This window comes from Nannospalax galili, unplaced genomic scaffold, assembly GCF_000622305.1.
Source record: "Nannospalax galili isolate Female #2095 unplaced genomic scaffold, S.galili_v1.0 scaffold101, whole genome shotgun sequence".
NCBI lineage: Eukaryota > Metazoa > Chordata > Mammalia > Rodentia > Spalacidae > Nannospalax > Nannospalax galili.
The window spans coordinates 110,494-126,320 of record NW_008345700.1 but is presented as its reverse complement, the minus strand read 5'-3'; the positions used below and the strand labels follow the sequence as shown (position 1 = coordinate 126,320).

At 45.9% G+C, this 15,827-nt stretch overlaps 1 protein-coding gene across 8 annotated transcripts in view; it reads left to right on the top strand.

The window, feature by feature from the left end:
* Gak (cyclin G associated kinase) overlaps positions 1-15,827 on the top strand; it is a 70,870-nt gene that overhangs the window by 13,710 nt on the left and 41,333 nt on the right. For 5 of the 8 annotated variants that reach the window (XM_008841783.2, XM_017800284.2, XM_008841786.3 and 2 more), the window contains 4 exons: positions 2,545-2,687; positions 7,639-7,764; positions 12,848-12,937; positions 15,305-15,440. In XM_008841783.2, coding sequence (XP_008840005.1) covers positions 2,545-2,687; positions 7,639-7,764; positions 12,848-12,937; positions 15,305-15,440 — 495 coding nt within the window. The remainder of the gene's footprint in view (positions 1-2,544; positions 2,688-7,638; positions 7,765-12,847; positions 12,938-15,304; positions 15,441-15,827) is intronic. The other 3 variants (XM_029567664.1, XM_008841787.3, XM_008841785.3) reach the window with 2 other exon arrangements.

Below are 15,827 nucleotides of genomic sequence, written 5' to 3'. Positions count from 1 at the left end.
AAGCAGGGACTCCCTGTAGCCCCAGCTGTCCTGGAACTCACTATGTAGACTAGGCTAGCCTTGAACTCACAGAGATCTGCCTACCTCTACCTCCCAAGTGCTGGGAGTACAGCCGTGTGCCACTACGCCCGGCTGGGTCTTTTCTTTAAGCATCCAAAGGAAGCCCTCAATCCTGCCTTTGGCATGAATAGGCTGTCAGATCTAAATCGACTCTCTCCTCATCTGTGGCGGGGAAGCCCTAAGAAAAAGAGATATTTAGCAGTTCCCACTCTGCCACATGTAGAGTTAGTATTAAAAAAAACAAAACAAAACAAAAAAACCTCAACTGGAAATATAGCTCAGTTGGTAGAGTGCTTGCATAGCATTCATTGAAGCCATAGACAGGTTCGATTTCCAGCACTATATGAACTAGGTGTGTTAGTGCAAGTCTGTAGTCTCAGGACTCAGAGATGGATGCAGAAGGATCAGAAGTTCAAGATCATCCTCAGCTACATAGTGAGTTTGAGACCCTGTCTCAACCCCCCCCCCCCAAACCAAAAGTGTGTTGTTCAGGGCTGGAAATATGGATTGGCAGTTAGGAACATGAATTGCTCTTGGAGAGAATCTCAATTCAGTTCCTAGCACTCACATCTGGAGGCTCACAGTTATCTATAACTGTAGCTTCCGGGGATCCCATGCCCTTTTCTGACCTCAGTGGGCATCTGCACTCATATTCACATACCCTTATACAGATAGACACACACATATAGACAATTTAAAAATAAAATTAAAAAAAATTTTAATGTATTGTCCAGACTCATTGAGATGGCTCAGTGGATAAAAAGTTAAAAAAAAAAAAAAAAAAAAAGAGTAATCTCTTGACTTGGCATGGTGTCATACACCTGTAGTTGTAGCGCTCAGGATCTTGAAACAGGAACATGATGATTTTTGGAATTCTGCCTCAAAAATATCAAAATTTCTTAATTCTGAACCACTGAACATAGGCCAGTTAAAATCAACATTGCTAACTGCCCAGGACAGAGCTCAGGTAGACATATCTGCTCTTATCCTTTGAGGCCTGGCCCTGGTTCACCAGCATTCCTCTGAGGGCCCCTGTTCCTCTGAGTTTGTGTAGATCTTGTGAAACAAGTCTGGTCGGGACTGGGAAAGGTTTGGTTGTATCAGAGTTGAGAGCCAGGATGGATCTGCCAGCAGGGTATGAGGTCATTCTGGGCTGGGGAAACTGGTGAGGACTGCAGGATCAAGTTATCTTTTCAACATGGACTCTCCTGTAGACATGAGCCTAGCGCTTTTGCTCAAAAGTCAAATTCCAGGAGGCCCCAGGCTGAGTGAGCTTCAGTGAGACCAGAGACACAAAGCACACCTTACATGCATAGGGCTCTAGTATCTGCTGTACCTTCTGAAACTTACTGTTGCCAGCCATGCACATGCACTAAGGACCATGTAGAGTTGATAGACTCAGCTGAAATTAGAGCAGAGGGCTGTATAGTTGATGGTGCTGGCAAGAAGAGCAGGAAAGGGGTCCATTTTTATGTGGTACAGGCCGAGAAGAACTGGGAAGGGGATATTGGCCGCAAGCTGAGCAGGAAAGGACACTGGGTTGAAGGGAACAGCAGGAGTCAAGGTCCTGAGGCAGGGATGAAAAGGAGACCAGCATGACTAGAGGGGAACATACCTGGGGAGCAGGGAGGAGACAAGATTACCAAGAGTGGGGGGCTATTGCTCTGGCTGTGAGACCTTGTGGCCACGACCATGACCCTGTTGCCGAATGGGAGCCAAAATGGACTGAGCAGTCTCTTGGGAGTGTCTCTGTGGAAAATGGGGTAAAGGGCTCAGCTGAGGAGAAGATAGGGACAACAGCATACTTGTAGCTGCATCTGGAACAACCTGAGAATAAGAACAGGGTGTCTGAGTTGGAGAAGCCTGTAGGAGTGTATAGGGTCCCAAACTCCAGATCCTCAGCCCTACACTTACTGGAGCCAGCTTGCCCAGTGATCGTGGCTTCATTGGTCTGGTCAGGGCCAAGAACATCCAGGTATGGTACGAGACCCTGCAGGGCTGTGGGAGCCACCCAGCTGTCACTATCTGCAAGGTCAGAGTTGTTTCTCTAGCTGCCACCAGCCATGTACCTGGCTTTGTGATCATTTTCTCAGTGACACTAGCATGTTTGTATGTCCTCATTCCTGCCTCTACCCAGCCACTACAAGTATTTTTCCCTCTTGCCTTCACGGCTCTGCACTTGATTGTTTTTGTTTTGTCTCAGGGCTGTCCCTTGTCATTTCCTGTTCCTTCCCTGGGTGTGAAGAGTCAGGGTGGGGGTGATGATCCTCATACCCAGTGTTGTAGGAACACCCTCATAAATCACCTTCTTGCAGGAGGTGAAGGAATGGCTACAGTGGTGTTGGTTGGATGGGCACCCTGACTAAGGCCTTGGAAATGCCACCCTTGCCTAGGCTGCCACGTACAGAGCAGAACCCAACCTGCTGACAGGTAGGGCACAACATTGTGAGCCCCAGAGTGACTGAATTCACTTGTCTCCTTTAGGACAGCTGGTGGAGTTTCTCAGGAGAGTTGAATGTAAAGGTCCTTTGTCCTGTGACAGCATTCTGAAGATCTTCTACCAGACGTGCCGAGCAGTGCAGCACATGCACAGACAGAAGCCACCCATCATCCACAGGGACCTCAAGGTACCAGCTGGGGTCGATGTGCTGACTGTATGTCTTCACTCTGCTCCCCTACCTTGGTACCACTACCTACTCGTCTTTGTGCCCCTCACTGCTTGGTCAGGGCCCAATGCTCCATGCTCAGCTCTTGTCCTATCACCCTGGACTTCTCAGTTGCCTTTGCTGGTGAATATGACTACTGTCCTCCGCTTATGGTGTGAGTATCCAGGTACAGTTTTGACCTAGATGGAGAGTCACTTGTGTGGAAAATTTTCTGCCGTACATCTCTAACTGCAGATGAAGTGGGCCTCTTACAGCCTAGCCGAGGTAGCAACTACCTGTCCACAGGCTTCCATGACCGGAATTGCTGTGTATAACTTGTGTAGCCTGGCTGGTGAGTATAGTCATATGGGTTGTGGTTTACCTTTTCCTGTTATTAGTGAAGTTGAATGTTTATAGTCACCAGCACCTTATTCTTCATTTCCTATTTTCACATTTATGTATTTAGATCAGTAGAGCTCCTGGTATATTCTTGGAACAAAGTCTTTAAGGTTGTATTGTCCCAGGAGTCTTACGGTCATGGCCTGCCTTCACTTTATTGTGTTTTTTGTCTTGTTCTGTCCTGTTGTATCTTTAAAAAAACAAACCAAAACCCTGAGGCTGGGCTGATGAGATGGTTCAGCAGGTAAATGTATTTGCAGCCAAGTCTGGCAACCTGAGTTCAGTCCCTGGAACTCACATTGTAAAAAGAGAGAACGGACTCTCAAAAGTATCCTCTGACCTCCACACATGTGTCATGATACATAATATACCCCTAAATACAAAATAAATAAATAATAAATATATTTTTAAAAACTCTAGGACAATTTTATTAGAGTTTAAAAGAAAAAAACCCAGGTTAGGCAAACTGTACAGTTCAACGGCTGCCCAGAAGAGAATGGAGAAGGGGAAAGAAAGCCACCTGAGTTAAGGCAGCGTGGAGGTTAGCCACGTGGTCGCAGACGGCCACATGGTGGGAGAATGGGGCCTTAAAGAAAGAGTGAGGAAGCCCAAAGTGTTAGGGAAAGTATACTTAGAGATCAAAGAAAAGGAAAAGTTAATGCTTTTCTGAGTAATTTAGAAAAATGGACAGATTTCCAAAGCAGCATGGCTGGGCTCTGTAAGAAATTGCCAATAAAATGTAATTTTAATAAGCACATCATGGGGCTGGAGAGATGGCTCAGCGGTTAAGAGCACTGACTGCTCTTGCAGAGGACCCAGGTTTGATTCCCAGCACCCACATGGCGGCTGTGAACCATCCTTAACTCCAGTTCCAGGGGAATCCGAAGCCCTCTTCTGACCTCCATGGCATTGCACGACATGGGTGTGCTCACATACATGCAGGCAATACACTCATACACATAAACAATAATAAATAAAATATAAATAAGCACACCTTTAATCCCAGCATTCAGGAAGAAGAAGCAGGTGGTTCTCTGTGAGTTTATGATCAAAGTAGTCTATGTAACGAGTTCCAGCTAGAATTAGGGCTATATAGTGAGACCCTGTCTTTCAAAAGAAAACAAAACAACAGAAAGTTACATTATTTCTAGATATTTATGTGCCCATCTTTAGGCCTTGAGTAGCTCTACCCACATTTTGGGTGCCTTTAGGCCCCCCGAGTCAGACCTCACCTGGCCTATGTGATGTAAGGTGGGGGCAGGATCCCTTTCTCCTCTTGAATGCCAAATCCCACACCCTGAGCAAGTGTCTGCCCATAGGCTGACTGGCTCACTTTCTTTCCCAGTAGCCTTTGTGTATGTGGGAGAGTTCGCTTCATGTGCCCACATGATAATAGCACTGAAGTTGTTACTCCTCCTGCTCTTTCCACTGCAGTCCATCCAGGCTTAGACTTTTTGCAAGTTCGCTATATTCACATAGTTGACTATGCCTTACATCAGGAGTTCTTCCCTGTCCATTCAGTGGTGAACCATGGGTTGAGCCTAATCTTTTGTCCTCTGAACTCAGGCCTAGATACCAGAGTGTCAAGTATCTAGTTGCATAGGTGCCTTGTCATAAAAACTTGTCAGGCCTTGGGCTGCCTCCTTTGCTGTGTCCCTTTCCTGGTGGCCTGCAGGCACCATGTCTTACCTTCTAGATGCTGTTAGGGCCTTTTCTTTCCCTCCTCTCCTCTCCCACCCTCCTTTTCTTCTTGTGCTTTTCTTTCTTTCATGGCAATAGCAGTCTTCTGGTTCACATCTTGAAAGTGTGGTAGATTTTGTGAGTGTGTGTGTGTGTGTGTGTGTGTGTGTGTGTATGTGAGAGAGAGAGAGACAGAGAGAGAGAGAGAGAGAGAGAGACAGACAGACAGACAGAGACAGAGAGAGATTTAGGGAAAGTATAAAACATACTCTGCTGCAGGAGCCCCCAGATCTATCTGCCTACCTCTCCTCACTGCCCACTGTGAAATAAGACATGAATGTGCTAGTGTACCTCTTGTGTGGCACATCTGTCTTGTGTATTAGCCACCGCCTACTTTCAGTGATCATGTTTTTTATTTCCTTGATACTGCACAGTACGTTTTTCCCTGCTGGTGGGTATCATTTGAGTGCAGTTGTGCCTGCACAGTCTTCTGTGCTTGCTTGGTGTGCTTGCTAAGCTTTGCTTAGTGTTACTGTGTTGAGATCCGTATGTCTTGATCCTAACCTCATGGAATGTGCGTTGTAGGGCTTCCTCACTGTGTGCCTCTCTGATATGGACAATATGCACGTCTGTTTTAATTCTCTTGTTTATGGTTGACTGTGAGGCCCTATGTCCTGGAGATGGTCTCATCTTGCTGGGCCATAGAACAGAAGTTCTCTGTGATTGGAGGGTATGTGCATCTAACTGGGTTTTCTGGAGGCAATGAGGTTCCATGGTTCCTCTCTTTGCCAGCCTGTGGCAGATCTTATGAGTGAGTATGGTTGGTTTTTCTTTCTCCAAGGTCTGCATATTCTTCCCTGAAATTTAGAGAATTTGATTAGAATTGCTGTGGCTCTTCAACAGGATTGACAGACTTTTTCAGCAGAGGGCCAGACTAGGAAAGGTAGCTGACTGCAGATTTGTGTTGGGACTCCCTACTCTGATGGCTGCACAGCATACTTAATGTACCTAGAGGGAAAGGCAGGATGACAGTAAAACGGCCAGCTGAAATGGGGATTACATGTAGTTCTATATATCATGAAAAATGTTAGTCTTCCTTTGTTTCCCTATCCCTCCAGTTACTCAAGGATGTAAAAACTGGGGCTGGGGAGATGGCTCAGCAGTTAGGAATGCTGGCTGCTCTTGCAGAGGACCCAGGTTCAATTCCCAGCACCCACATGGCAGCTAACACTGTCCTTAACTCCAGTTCCAGGGGAATCCAGTGGCCTCTTCTGACCCTAGCAGGCATTGCACGACATGAGTGCCCTTATATACATGCAGGCAGTACACTCATACACATAAAATAAAAATACTAAATTTAAAAATATTAAAAAAAGAATAATGTAAAAACCATTCCTACTTAGGGGCCAATCAAAAGCCAGTAATGGTGGCTCCTGGACCAACATTGCTGCCCTTCCCTAGAGTCACTGGGGCAGGTTTATGATGTCCTTTTCATTTCAGGAACGTGATGTAGTTCCGTTTATTTTGGATTAGAAAGAAATTTTTTTTTTAAAGTCTTTTTTTTTTTTTTTTTTGAGACAGAGTTTCTCTGTTAACCCCGGATGGCCTGGAACTTGCTGTGTCAACCAGGGTGGCCTTGAACTCACAGAGATCCACCTGTTTCTACCTCCCGAGTGCTAGGATTAAATATGTGCCACCACCACATCTGGTGGATTTAAAATTTTTATTTTTTTGGTCTTTTTGAGACAGGGTCTCCTAGAACTCACTATGTAGACCAGGCTGGCCTTGAACTCTCAGAGATCTGCCTGCCTGTTGTCCCCCCCCCTCCCAAAACCCCAGTGCTGGGATTAAATGCGTGCACCACCACTCCCAGCTGGATTTAAATTTTTTATCTCAGTTATTTGGAGGCCTTCTGCACAGTATGTCTTTTGCCCATTTTTGTTAGATTTATTCCTAAGTTCATGGTATATTTAGTGTACTTAAAAATGGCATAGTGAGGGGCTGGAGAGATGGCTCAGCGGTTAAGAACACTGGCTGTTCTTGCGGAAGACCAGGATTCAAATCCCAGCACCCACATGGCAGCTAATAACTGTCCGTAACTCCAGTTCCAGGTGATCCAACAGCATCTTCCATGGGCAATGCGTGACACGGGTGCACTTACCTATATGCAGGCATAACACTCACACATATAAAATAAAAATGATAAAATATTTTTTAAAAATGGCATAGTGCGTTCTTCTATCTGACTTTGCTGAAGGCTCCTTGTGTCTCATGTTATTAGGTTATCTCTTTGATTTGTGAATGGTGTTGACTTTAAAGAAATTTTATGAATGACATATTTGATAAAATGTGCACTCTTTTGTTGTTGTCGTTGTTTGGTTGGTTTTGACATTGTCTTGCTATTATTTATAGACTGGCTTCAAACTTGAGATCCTCCTGCCTTTTCTTCCTAAATGCTTGGGTCACAGGTGTGCTTGCCCTACATAGTGTGATATATTGCTTCTAATCCAGAAAAATTTAAGATGTAGTGTGTCTCCCCTCTGAGGGTCGCCTTTTCCAGTCTCCATGTAGACTCTCTTCTCATTCAGGGCCTGCCATGCTAAGGCCCTGTCCAGGCCATGCAGCATTGTATCTGCAGTTGTGGAATGTGAAGTGGCTATACTATTGAAGTAGAGGTCCTATAGGGCCTGTCAGGTTCCCATGGTGGCCTCTGGCAGCCAGTAGCCTGAATGTTTATGCAGAGGGTTTTCCTAATAAGGCACTGATCATGTCTAATGCTCCTGTTTGTCTTTGCTGAGGTTCAGGCTCTCTGTGTGTACTAAGTTCATAAGGACTGTCTTTTGGAATTTTTCAGGTTGAAAACTTATTGCTTAGTAACCAGGGGACCATTAAGCTGTGTGACTTTGGCAGTGCCACAACCATCTCCCATTATCCTGACTACAGTTGGAGCGCCCAGAAGAGAGCAATGGTGGAGGAAGAGGTGAGGTGTAGACTCTTAGGAAGTCGCTCCATGGTTCTTTTCTCTGTCGTGTTCTATCTCTGAATCTTCAGGTACTAACCAAAGTGTGTTCTTATATCATCAAGACTCTTAACAGACTTCCCAGGACTGTGTCCTGGGAGCATCATTTTGTTCCTGGATATCACTCTTTTAGTTTGTAGACATAGATTCAACCAGAATGGAAAATTCATTTCATTTTATCCTCTTCAGACCAAACCTGGATCTAAGTGTTTTAATCGTGTTCTTTTCTTAGGATTATTTTTGTCTTAAAATATACATAATACAAATTTTAGTCATTTTAAGTCACATTTCAGTGGCATTAAGACATTCACAATGTTGTGCAGCCATTTCCAGAACTTTTCCTTCATTCTAAATATGGCCTTTTTATTTTTTTGAGTCAGGGGAACTCTGCTTTCCTAGTGCTGGGATTAAAGGTGTGCACCACTATGCCTGGCTATATGGCAGTTCAAAAAAAAATTCACGTATTATTTTTATTTTATGTGTATTGCCGGTATGTGTATACGTGCACCCATGTCATGCAGTGCCCTCAGAGGTCAAAAGAAGGCATTGGGTTCCCCTGGAACTGGAGTTATGAATGGTTGTTAGCTGCTGTGGGGTGCTAGGAATCAAACCTGGGTCCTCTGCAAGAACAGCCAATGCTCTTAACTGTCGAGCCATCTCTCCAGCCCCATGGCAGTTTTTTAAAAGGGGCTGGAGTTATAGCTCAGTAGTAGAGCTCTTGCCTAGCATGAACAAGGCTCTAGGTTCAATCTCCAGTATAAATGAGTCATTTAGAAATAGTCTTTGCTGAGAGACCCCATGGCTCAGTCCAGGTGACTCCATTCCCTTCTGGAAGATAGACTGCATCCTCCCAATGTGTGCACCATTCCACAGTAGCTGACATTTCATAGATTTCATGTGACTTGCATGTATAAAACAGTACAGAACAGTAATCAGCAGAGAGGTCCCAGGTATAAAGTCATGTGAAAGATAGGGGAGGAGATGCTCTGCTGTGGAGGAGCTAGGAGTCTGAAAGATGGCCCTACGTCTCTGTCCTGTTACTTGGTGCCAGATGAAGCTACATCAAAATCAGTTTGTGCTCACAGAAAGGCACTCCTGCTTCCTAGGGCTGTAGCCATGGAGGAAGAGGCATAGCATCCTAGCATACTGCCTATGAGGGACGCTTGTGTTTATTCCTTAGCAGGACACAGGCCTTATTGAAGGCAGGGTGGCTGCTTAGGGTCTGTCATCACATCAGAGCCATGCTTTTTGGATCATTGACACCAGTTTTGCAAAGGTCACACCAAGTACCTTGTGGGACCTGATTACCAAGCTGATTGGTAGAGTTTGAAGCCCAAGAAGGCTGGCCAGAGCTTAGGAAGGACGCATTGCCCTTGGTGGGTATGTCTGTCCCATCCCACAGCTCACTGCATATGATTTAGTGTCAGTTTACCTCAGCGCTGTTAGATACAACCACCCTGAATGGAACCATTAAGCTGGTCGGTGGGCACCAGCCATCCTACTAGTCCAGGGCTTTTGCTCAGTTGTCCTTTGCCTGTGTCCTTCCCACCTGTGACGTATACAAGCAGTCCTGCATCTCTGCTATCACACCCACCTGTTGTGTGTGGAGTCCAGCTCTGTACTCCTGGCTTCTAGTGCCCTGCAAGTCTGCTGCGGCGGTGAGGATGCTTCTTAACCCACCCTGTTGTCTGCCACTTGCTGTCACACTCTGCTCATCACTGAAGTGGGAGCTCCTGCACCTGCTCATGGATTTGTTACTCGTTGGAACTGTTTTTCATCAGATACCTCTTTTTCCCATGGTCATGATTCAGTATATCTTTATTTTGGTGTAAAATTGTCCCAGATTTGTTTTGTAGGGCTCCTGGGTTCTTTTGTCATTTGTTATCTGCTAGGGTGTGAATGTAGATTGTTTCCACACAGCTTGTGCTGAACTTTATCCTCATTGTGAGGTATTCAAAGTGTGGAAACTTAACCCAACTATGGTGTTTAGAAATGGAACCTTTTAGAAAGGATTAGGATTTGATAAAGTCAACAAAATGGAACCCCATGTTTGAATTCTGGTGGGTTTCTAAGAAACACAGACCAAAATACACATGCACATTATCTGTCTCTGCTGTTTGATGCCCCATGCTCCCCTGGGACACTCTGAAAAAACTGCTACCACATATGGGCTCTTGACCACAGTCATGAGCCAAAATAAACTGTCTTTCTTTATAGCTTACCCAGTCTGTGATACTTTGTTATAAGCAATGGAAAATTACCAGATACACCATCATTTGGAGCACTTGGATACAGGATGTTATGGGTGACCACATGCCTACTTTGCTCTGTGCCTGGGATCAGCTTCCTCTCTCAGAAGTATTGCCACCTTGGAGTGAGAATGGCATAGAGGCCCAGGTCTGGGCACAGCTATGTCTAGACTCTCTATGCTTACTTAGGCAGTCCATGCAGCCATGCAAGTAAGCACATACCCATTGAAGTAGCACCTCCACCCCAAAGTGTACTCTCGGTGAGAGCCATGTCGTCAGCAGTCTTACCCTACCCTGGGCAGCCTCAGGATCACATGCCCATGGCACCAAGGAAACAACCTTCTGGGAGCTCAGGTTGATCTGACTTCTGTTCTGAGGATTGGGTATGCTGCTAGGTTGTGTCCAGAGAGGTCCCTGGGATCATTTTTTCCCCAGTGTTGTCCTTACTCCTTTGAAATACATTTGAATTCATTTTTGTTAATTAATTAAATTCTTTTTTGTCTTTTTGAGATAGGGTTTCCCTGTAGCCCCAGCTGTCCTGGAACTCACTGTGTAGACCAGGCTGGCCTTGAACTCACAGTGATCCGCCTGCCTCTGCTTAGTGTTGGGATTAAAGGCGTACGCCACCACACCTGACAAATTCATTTATTTAATTAACAATATTTCCAGAAAGTTCCCATATGTTCCTTTCTCTCACAACTGCCTTTGTTTTGCAGTTTCCCTCCTAAGCCTTTTTCTCCAGGGCTGATGAGATATGTGTGTCCTGCTCCTTCTGACCCTGTGGGCTCTTTCGGGTTTAGATGTTTCTTACTTGTCTCTCTTGAAGCGAGTCTGCCTTGGTTCACTCAGTGTCTATTCTTTGTGTAGCTGCATATATCCCCCACGCACATATGTGCCTTCATCTGTGTGCCTGTTGGTCACACTGTTCTTTATGGTGTGCTGCAGACAACAGTGGTCTTGCATAGATAGCCATGTAATCAAAGTGTATTGCATGTGGTATGCAGCTTGGTGTTGCCCCACAGTTGGGCTCTCCCATCCTGCCTGGTGGCCCTTTGTCAGCCATGTCCCAGGCCCTTTATCCCTTTGTCATGCCTGTGCCCTCTCCCTTTATCCAGTTTTCTCCGATCTTTATCTCTTGAAGCCATCTAGTTTTACACCTCCCGCGGTCCCTTATTGGACCTGCATCTTGCACAGACGCCTTGGCCTTCGTCAGGGAGCCCTCTCACATCACAGCACCTCCTGTTTTCCATCGGCTTACATCTTCCACTGTCTAAAGAGTCACTGCCTGCCTGAGGCTTGATGTCCTTCTACTGTGTGTGAGGCATGTTGGCTTTCTTCCTTATTCGAATCATAGTCTTGAGGTTGGTGTGTGTTTACTGTGCATTTCCCAAGAGGATGTGTCTCTGGGGACCTGGGGGGTGGGTCTCACTCAGTTTTGTAAGTGTATATGAGTGTGCATGTGTGTGTGTGTTCATGTGTATGTGTTCATGTGTATGTGAGTATACATGTGTATGTGTGCATATGGAGGTCAGAGGACAAGCTGAGTGTCATTCCTTAGGAGCCATCCACCTTGTTTTTTGTTTGTTTGATTTTGAGACAGGGTCTCCTCCTGTGGCCTTAGCTGACCTGGAGCTCACTGTGTAGACCAGGCTGGTCTTGAACTCAGAGATCCACCTGCCTCTGCCTCCTGAGTGCTAGGATTAAAGGCTTGTGCCACCATGCCTGGCCTACACCTTGCTTTTTTAAATAAACTGGCCTGGAACTCACCCATTAGGTTAAGCTGGCTGACTACCCCCACTGTCTCCAGTGGGGCTATAAGCACTTGCCACCATGCTAGCTTTTTATATGGGTTCTGGGGATCAAACTTCAGGTCCTCATTCTTGCATGGCAAGCACTTTACTGACTGACCTATCTCCTCAGCCCCTGCATTCAGTTTTTAAGCGTGACCAACTGACAGACTTCATTATTTCTTGTGTTACTGAAGTTTACATTCCTCACAAGAATGCATCTGGAAGCTTCTTTTAGTACAGCACCTCCTTTTACTCAACTAGAATGCCCCTGTACTAGATGACTTTCTGTTGCTGTGATAAGCACCATGACCAAACAACTTGCAGGGGAAAGGGTTTAATTTCAGCTTACAAGTTCTAGTCCATCACTGAGGGAAGCAAAGCAGGAACTCAAGTCAGGAGTCTGCAGACAGGAACCGAAACAGAAGTCACAGAGGAACACTGCTTATTGGCTTGCTTCTCTTGGTTTGTTCAGCTCCCTTTCTTAGACATTCCAGGCCCACCTGCTTTAGGTATGGCACCACCCACAGTGAACTGGGCCCTCCTATACCAACTAGCAGTTGGAAAATGCCTCACAGACATGGCCGCAGTCTGATCTGGGAAATTCTTCAGCTGAGGTTCCATCTTTCTAGGGAACTCTAGTTGTGTCAAGTTGACAAAAGCTAACTAGCACAGCCTCTCACATAAACTGGCCTCTTTGAGCACTCTGAAGGGGGTTTCTCATACCAGGTGCCACATGCTTCCCTTGAGCAAACAAAATGGCTCAGGAGGCGAATACTTTGACATGGTTCTTCATTAATCTTGGTGGCGGACAAGAGAGTAGCTCTGTAAAGAAAATGGTAGTGCAGAGGTACATGAGCAGTTGAGCAGTCTGAGGTCCCTCTGGAACACAGTGGGAGGATAAGTCACTGATAGCTCGCAGTAGAGTTTGGAAAAGCAGGGCCTTGGTGCCAAAAAAGAAAATACTGTTTCTATTTAACTTACCTTGAAATATGTGTTTTTCTTCAGATCACAAGGAACACCACTCCCATGTACAGAACACCAGAAATTGTAGACCTGTATTCCAACTTCCCCATTGGCGAGAAGCAGGATATCTGGGTGAGACCTGAGTGCTTCCTTTGCTCGTGCCCAGTCAGTCAGGACGTGGCAGGAGCTGTAGAGACCTCCAGCTCCATCTGTAATGGGCCCTCGTGTTCTGTTAGCTCCCTTCCCTTTTTCCTCCCTGTTCCTTTTGCCTTCATTTCCTGTAACATCACTGGTAGGATTAACAGAACACTTAGAGTATCAGCATGACTTTGAGTCTGTACAGGCATCACATGGCAGCAAGATCAATTTCTGTACCTGTTTTGACCTCTGGAGTCAAGCTCCAGACCCAGGAATGTCTCAACAAGGGTACATGATGCCCTTTCCAGGCCTATACCCCCATCTGCCACAAGCATCCATCTATTCTTCCATCACACCAGCACGGTTGACACAGAGGAGATCAATGTGACTTCCCAGAAGCTGGGGTCTGTTCCCTAGGAGCAGTAAGCAGTCAGTTCCCCAGAGGATGCCCCTAGGGCATTAGTCTAAGTCAGTGCTAATGAGTTAGTGCTTTCTGTTTGCCAGACATAGTATCAGACCACAAGGTAAGGTTCAGTCCAACCTACCTCCCCTGTCCCCTTCTAAATGCTGATTGCAGTGTCAGGTCGTTTTTCATGTGCTTCTGAATGGACAGATCACAAGCCTGGCTTCCTACAAACCTCTCCGGGTTTAGCTTCCTAGAGTGGCTCATAGAACTCAGATACACACTTATGAACATTTTCTAGTTTATTGTAATGGATATTATAACTAACACAGATGGAGAAATGCATAGAGCCTGAAGGCGAGCAGGTAGAACCTCCCTACTCTCTCAGGGTGCACCACTCTCTAGGATCCTCTATGTGGTGAGCTGTCCAAGAGCTCACGTGAACCCTGGCATTTGTGTTTTATGGAGACTTCATACTTAGACTTGGTTGATTACACCATTGGATCAGCTCAATTGCTTTCTCTGCCATTCCAGAGGTTGAGAGATGGGCTGGAAATCCCACGCCTCTAACCCTGATTTTGTTTTCGTCTTTCTGGTGACCCACCTCATTCCAAAGCTACCTAAGGGGTAGGAGAATTCTAAAGATTTTTGGAGTAATATGCTAGGAAATGGGAAGAATTCAAGCGTGTTATTTAAAAATATATTTATTATTTTTATTATATGTGTATGAGTGTATTGCCTGAATGTATATAAGTGCACTTGTGTCATGCAGTGCCCACAGAGGCCAGAAGAGGCCAGAGGCATTGGCTTCCCCTGGTACTGGAGTTACAGATGGTGGTTAGCTGCCATGTGGGTGCTGGGGATTGAACCGAGGTCCTCTGCAAGAGTAGCCAATGTGCTTAACCGCTGAACCATCTCTCCAGTCCCTCAAGTATGTTATTTCATAGTGTCACACATGACCGTTGTCTACACAATGGGTTACACCTTCCTTACTGTGGCCAAAGCCACCAGCTATTTCCCTAGGGACAGGGACAGTGAAGGCATCTGTTATCCCACCCCCAGCCAAACACTGTCAAGGACTTGTACACCCGAAGTTTATAGGGGCCAATATTGACTCCACTGTAGACAGGTTTGTATTGTGTTTGGAATATGGGGATGCTTACACATCTTCATTAGCTTTTTGTCTCTTGGCCCACCCCAGGTGGCCTTCCGCACACATCTTGGCATAAGGACACAATTGAGTTACTTCATCAGGGTGTCCTATATGTGCTGTTGCTCTTGCCTGGAGAATCCCAGTATCTCAGTAACTCCCTGTTCATACTGTTGGGTATAATGGGTAGGACAAACCACAGAAGGGATCAGTTCTATGGGAATCTCCAGTTGGCCTCCATGCCTTTCACATTGCCTAGTCTGTAGCTAGGAATTGTTTGTAGAGAGCTCATCCTTGGCATTTGCTCTACCCTTATATGGTGAGGTCCTCAGGATGCCACTAGTCTGCAAAGCCAGTGCTTGAACAGGAACCATGTAACTTTGAAGGGAGCCTTTTAATTTGAAAAATAAACACATAAGACTTGTTGCTGGGACCTAGAAAGTTCTTGGTGGTAGAAGGGGTGGGAAGACCTATGCTTCCCATGGAGGGAATCACTGTCACTGACCCACCTAGCTAGGTTGACATTTTTAAGTCACAACTTGGGCATGACTCCAACAAAAGACAGCAACCTGATTGGTGCCCTCCAAGTGTCCACCAGGAAGAGGCAGCTCTTTTGTACCCCTCCGCTAGTGACCTTATCCACCAGATCCCTGCTCAGCATCTCCCTGCTGGCCTGTATTCAATCCATACCCTTAGTTCCTTGCATGACCCTCTGTGTCCCCACTCAGCCTCTGTTCTCCCTGCTTTCACAATTTTAATCTCTGTCTTCATCCTTCATATCCCTGCTCAACTTCTTTTCTCCCCACAGGCCCTGGGATGTATCTTGTACCTGCTATGTTTCCGGCAGCATCCTTTTGAGGATGGAGCAAAACTTCGGATAGTCAATGGGAAGTACTCTATTCCTGTGAATGATACTCGTTACACAGTCTTCCATGACCTCATTCGTAAGTTCCTGAGTTTGCTGATGCGGAGACTTGGGGAGATGAGCTTCCCTGTTAGGTTTTAGGTGTTGCTTACATACTAGCCATGTTCTCCCTACCTCCCTCCATTGCTGCTGTCCTGACAGCATTCTGGTAGGCAGTTCAAAAGCTTTTCCATGGAGTTGTCCACCTGCCCACCCCTTTGGTGATCTTTATGGTCCTTTCTGATAGACTCGTTCAATTTTATGGTAATAGATAGTTCTGTCAGTCCTTCCTTTGCTTCTCAAATCAGTACTGTTGCCAAAGTGTGTGACCTTTGCTCTGTAACCTCTGCAATAGCAGGTGGAACTGTCCAGCCTGGGCCTAGGACTGTAGGTATATAGGGGTAATTCATTGCTACTGTTTTCCCTC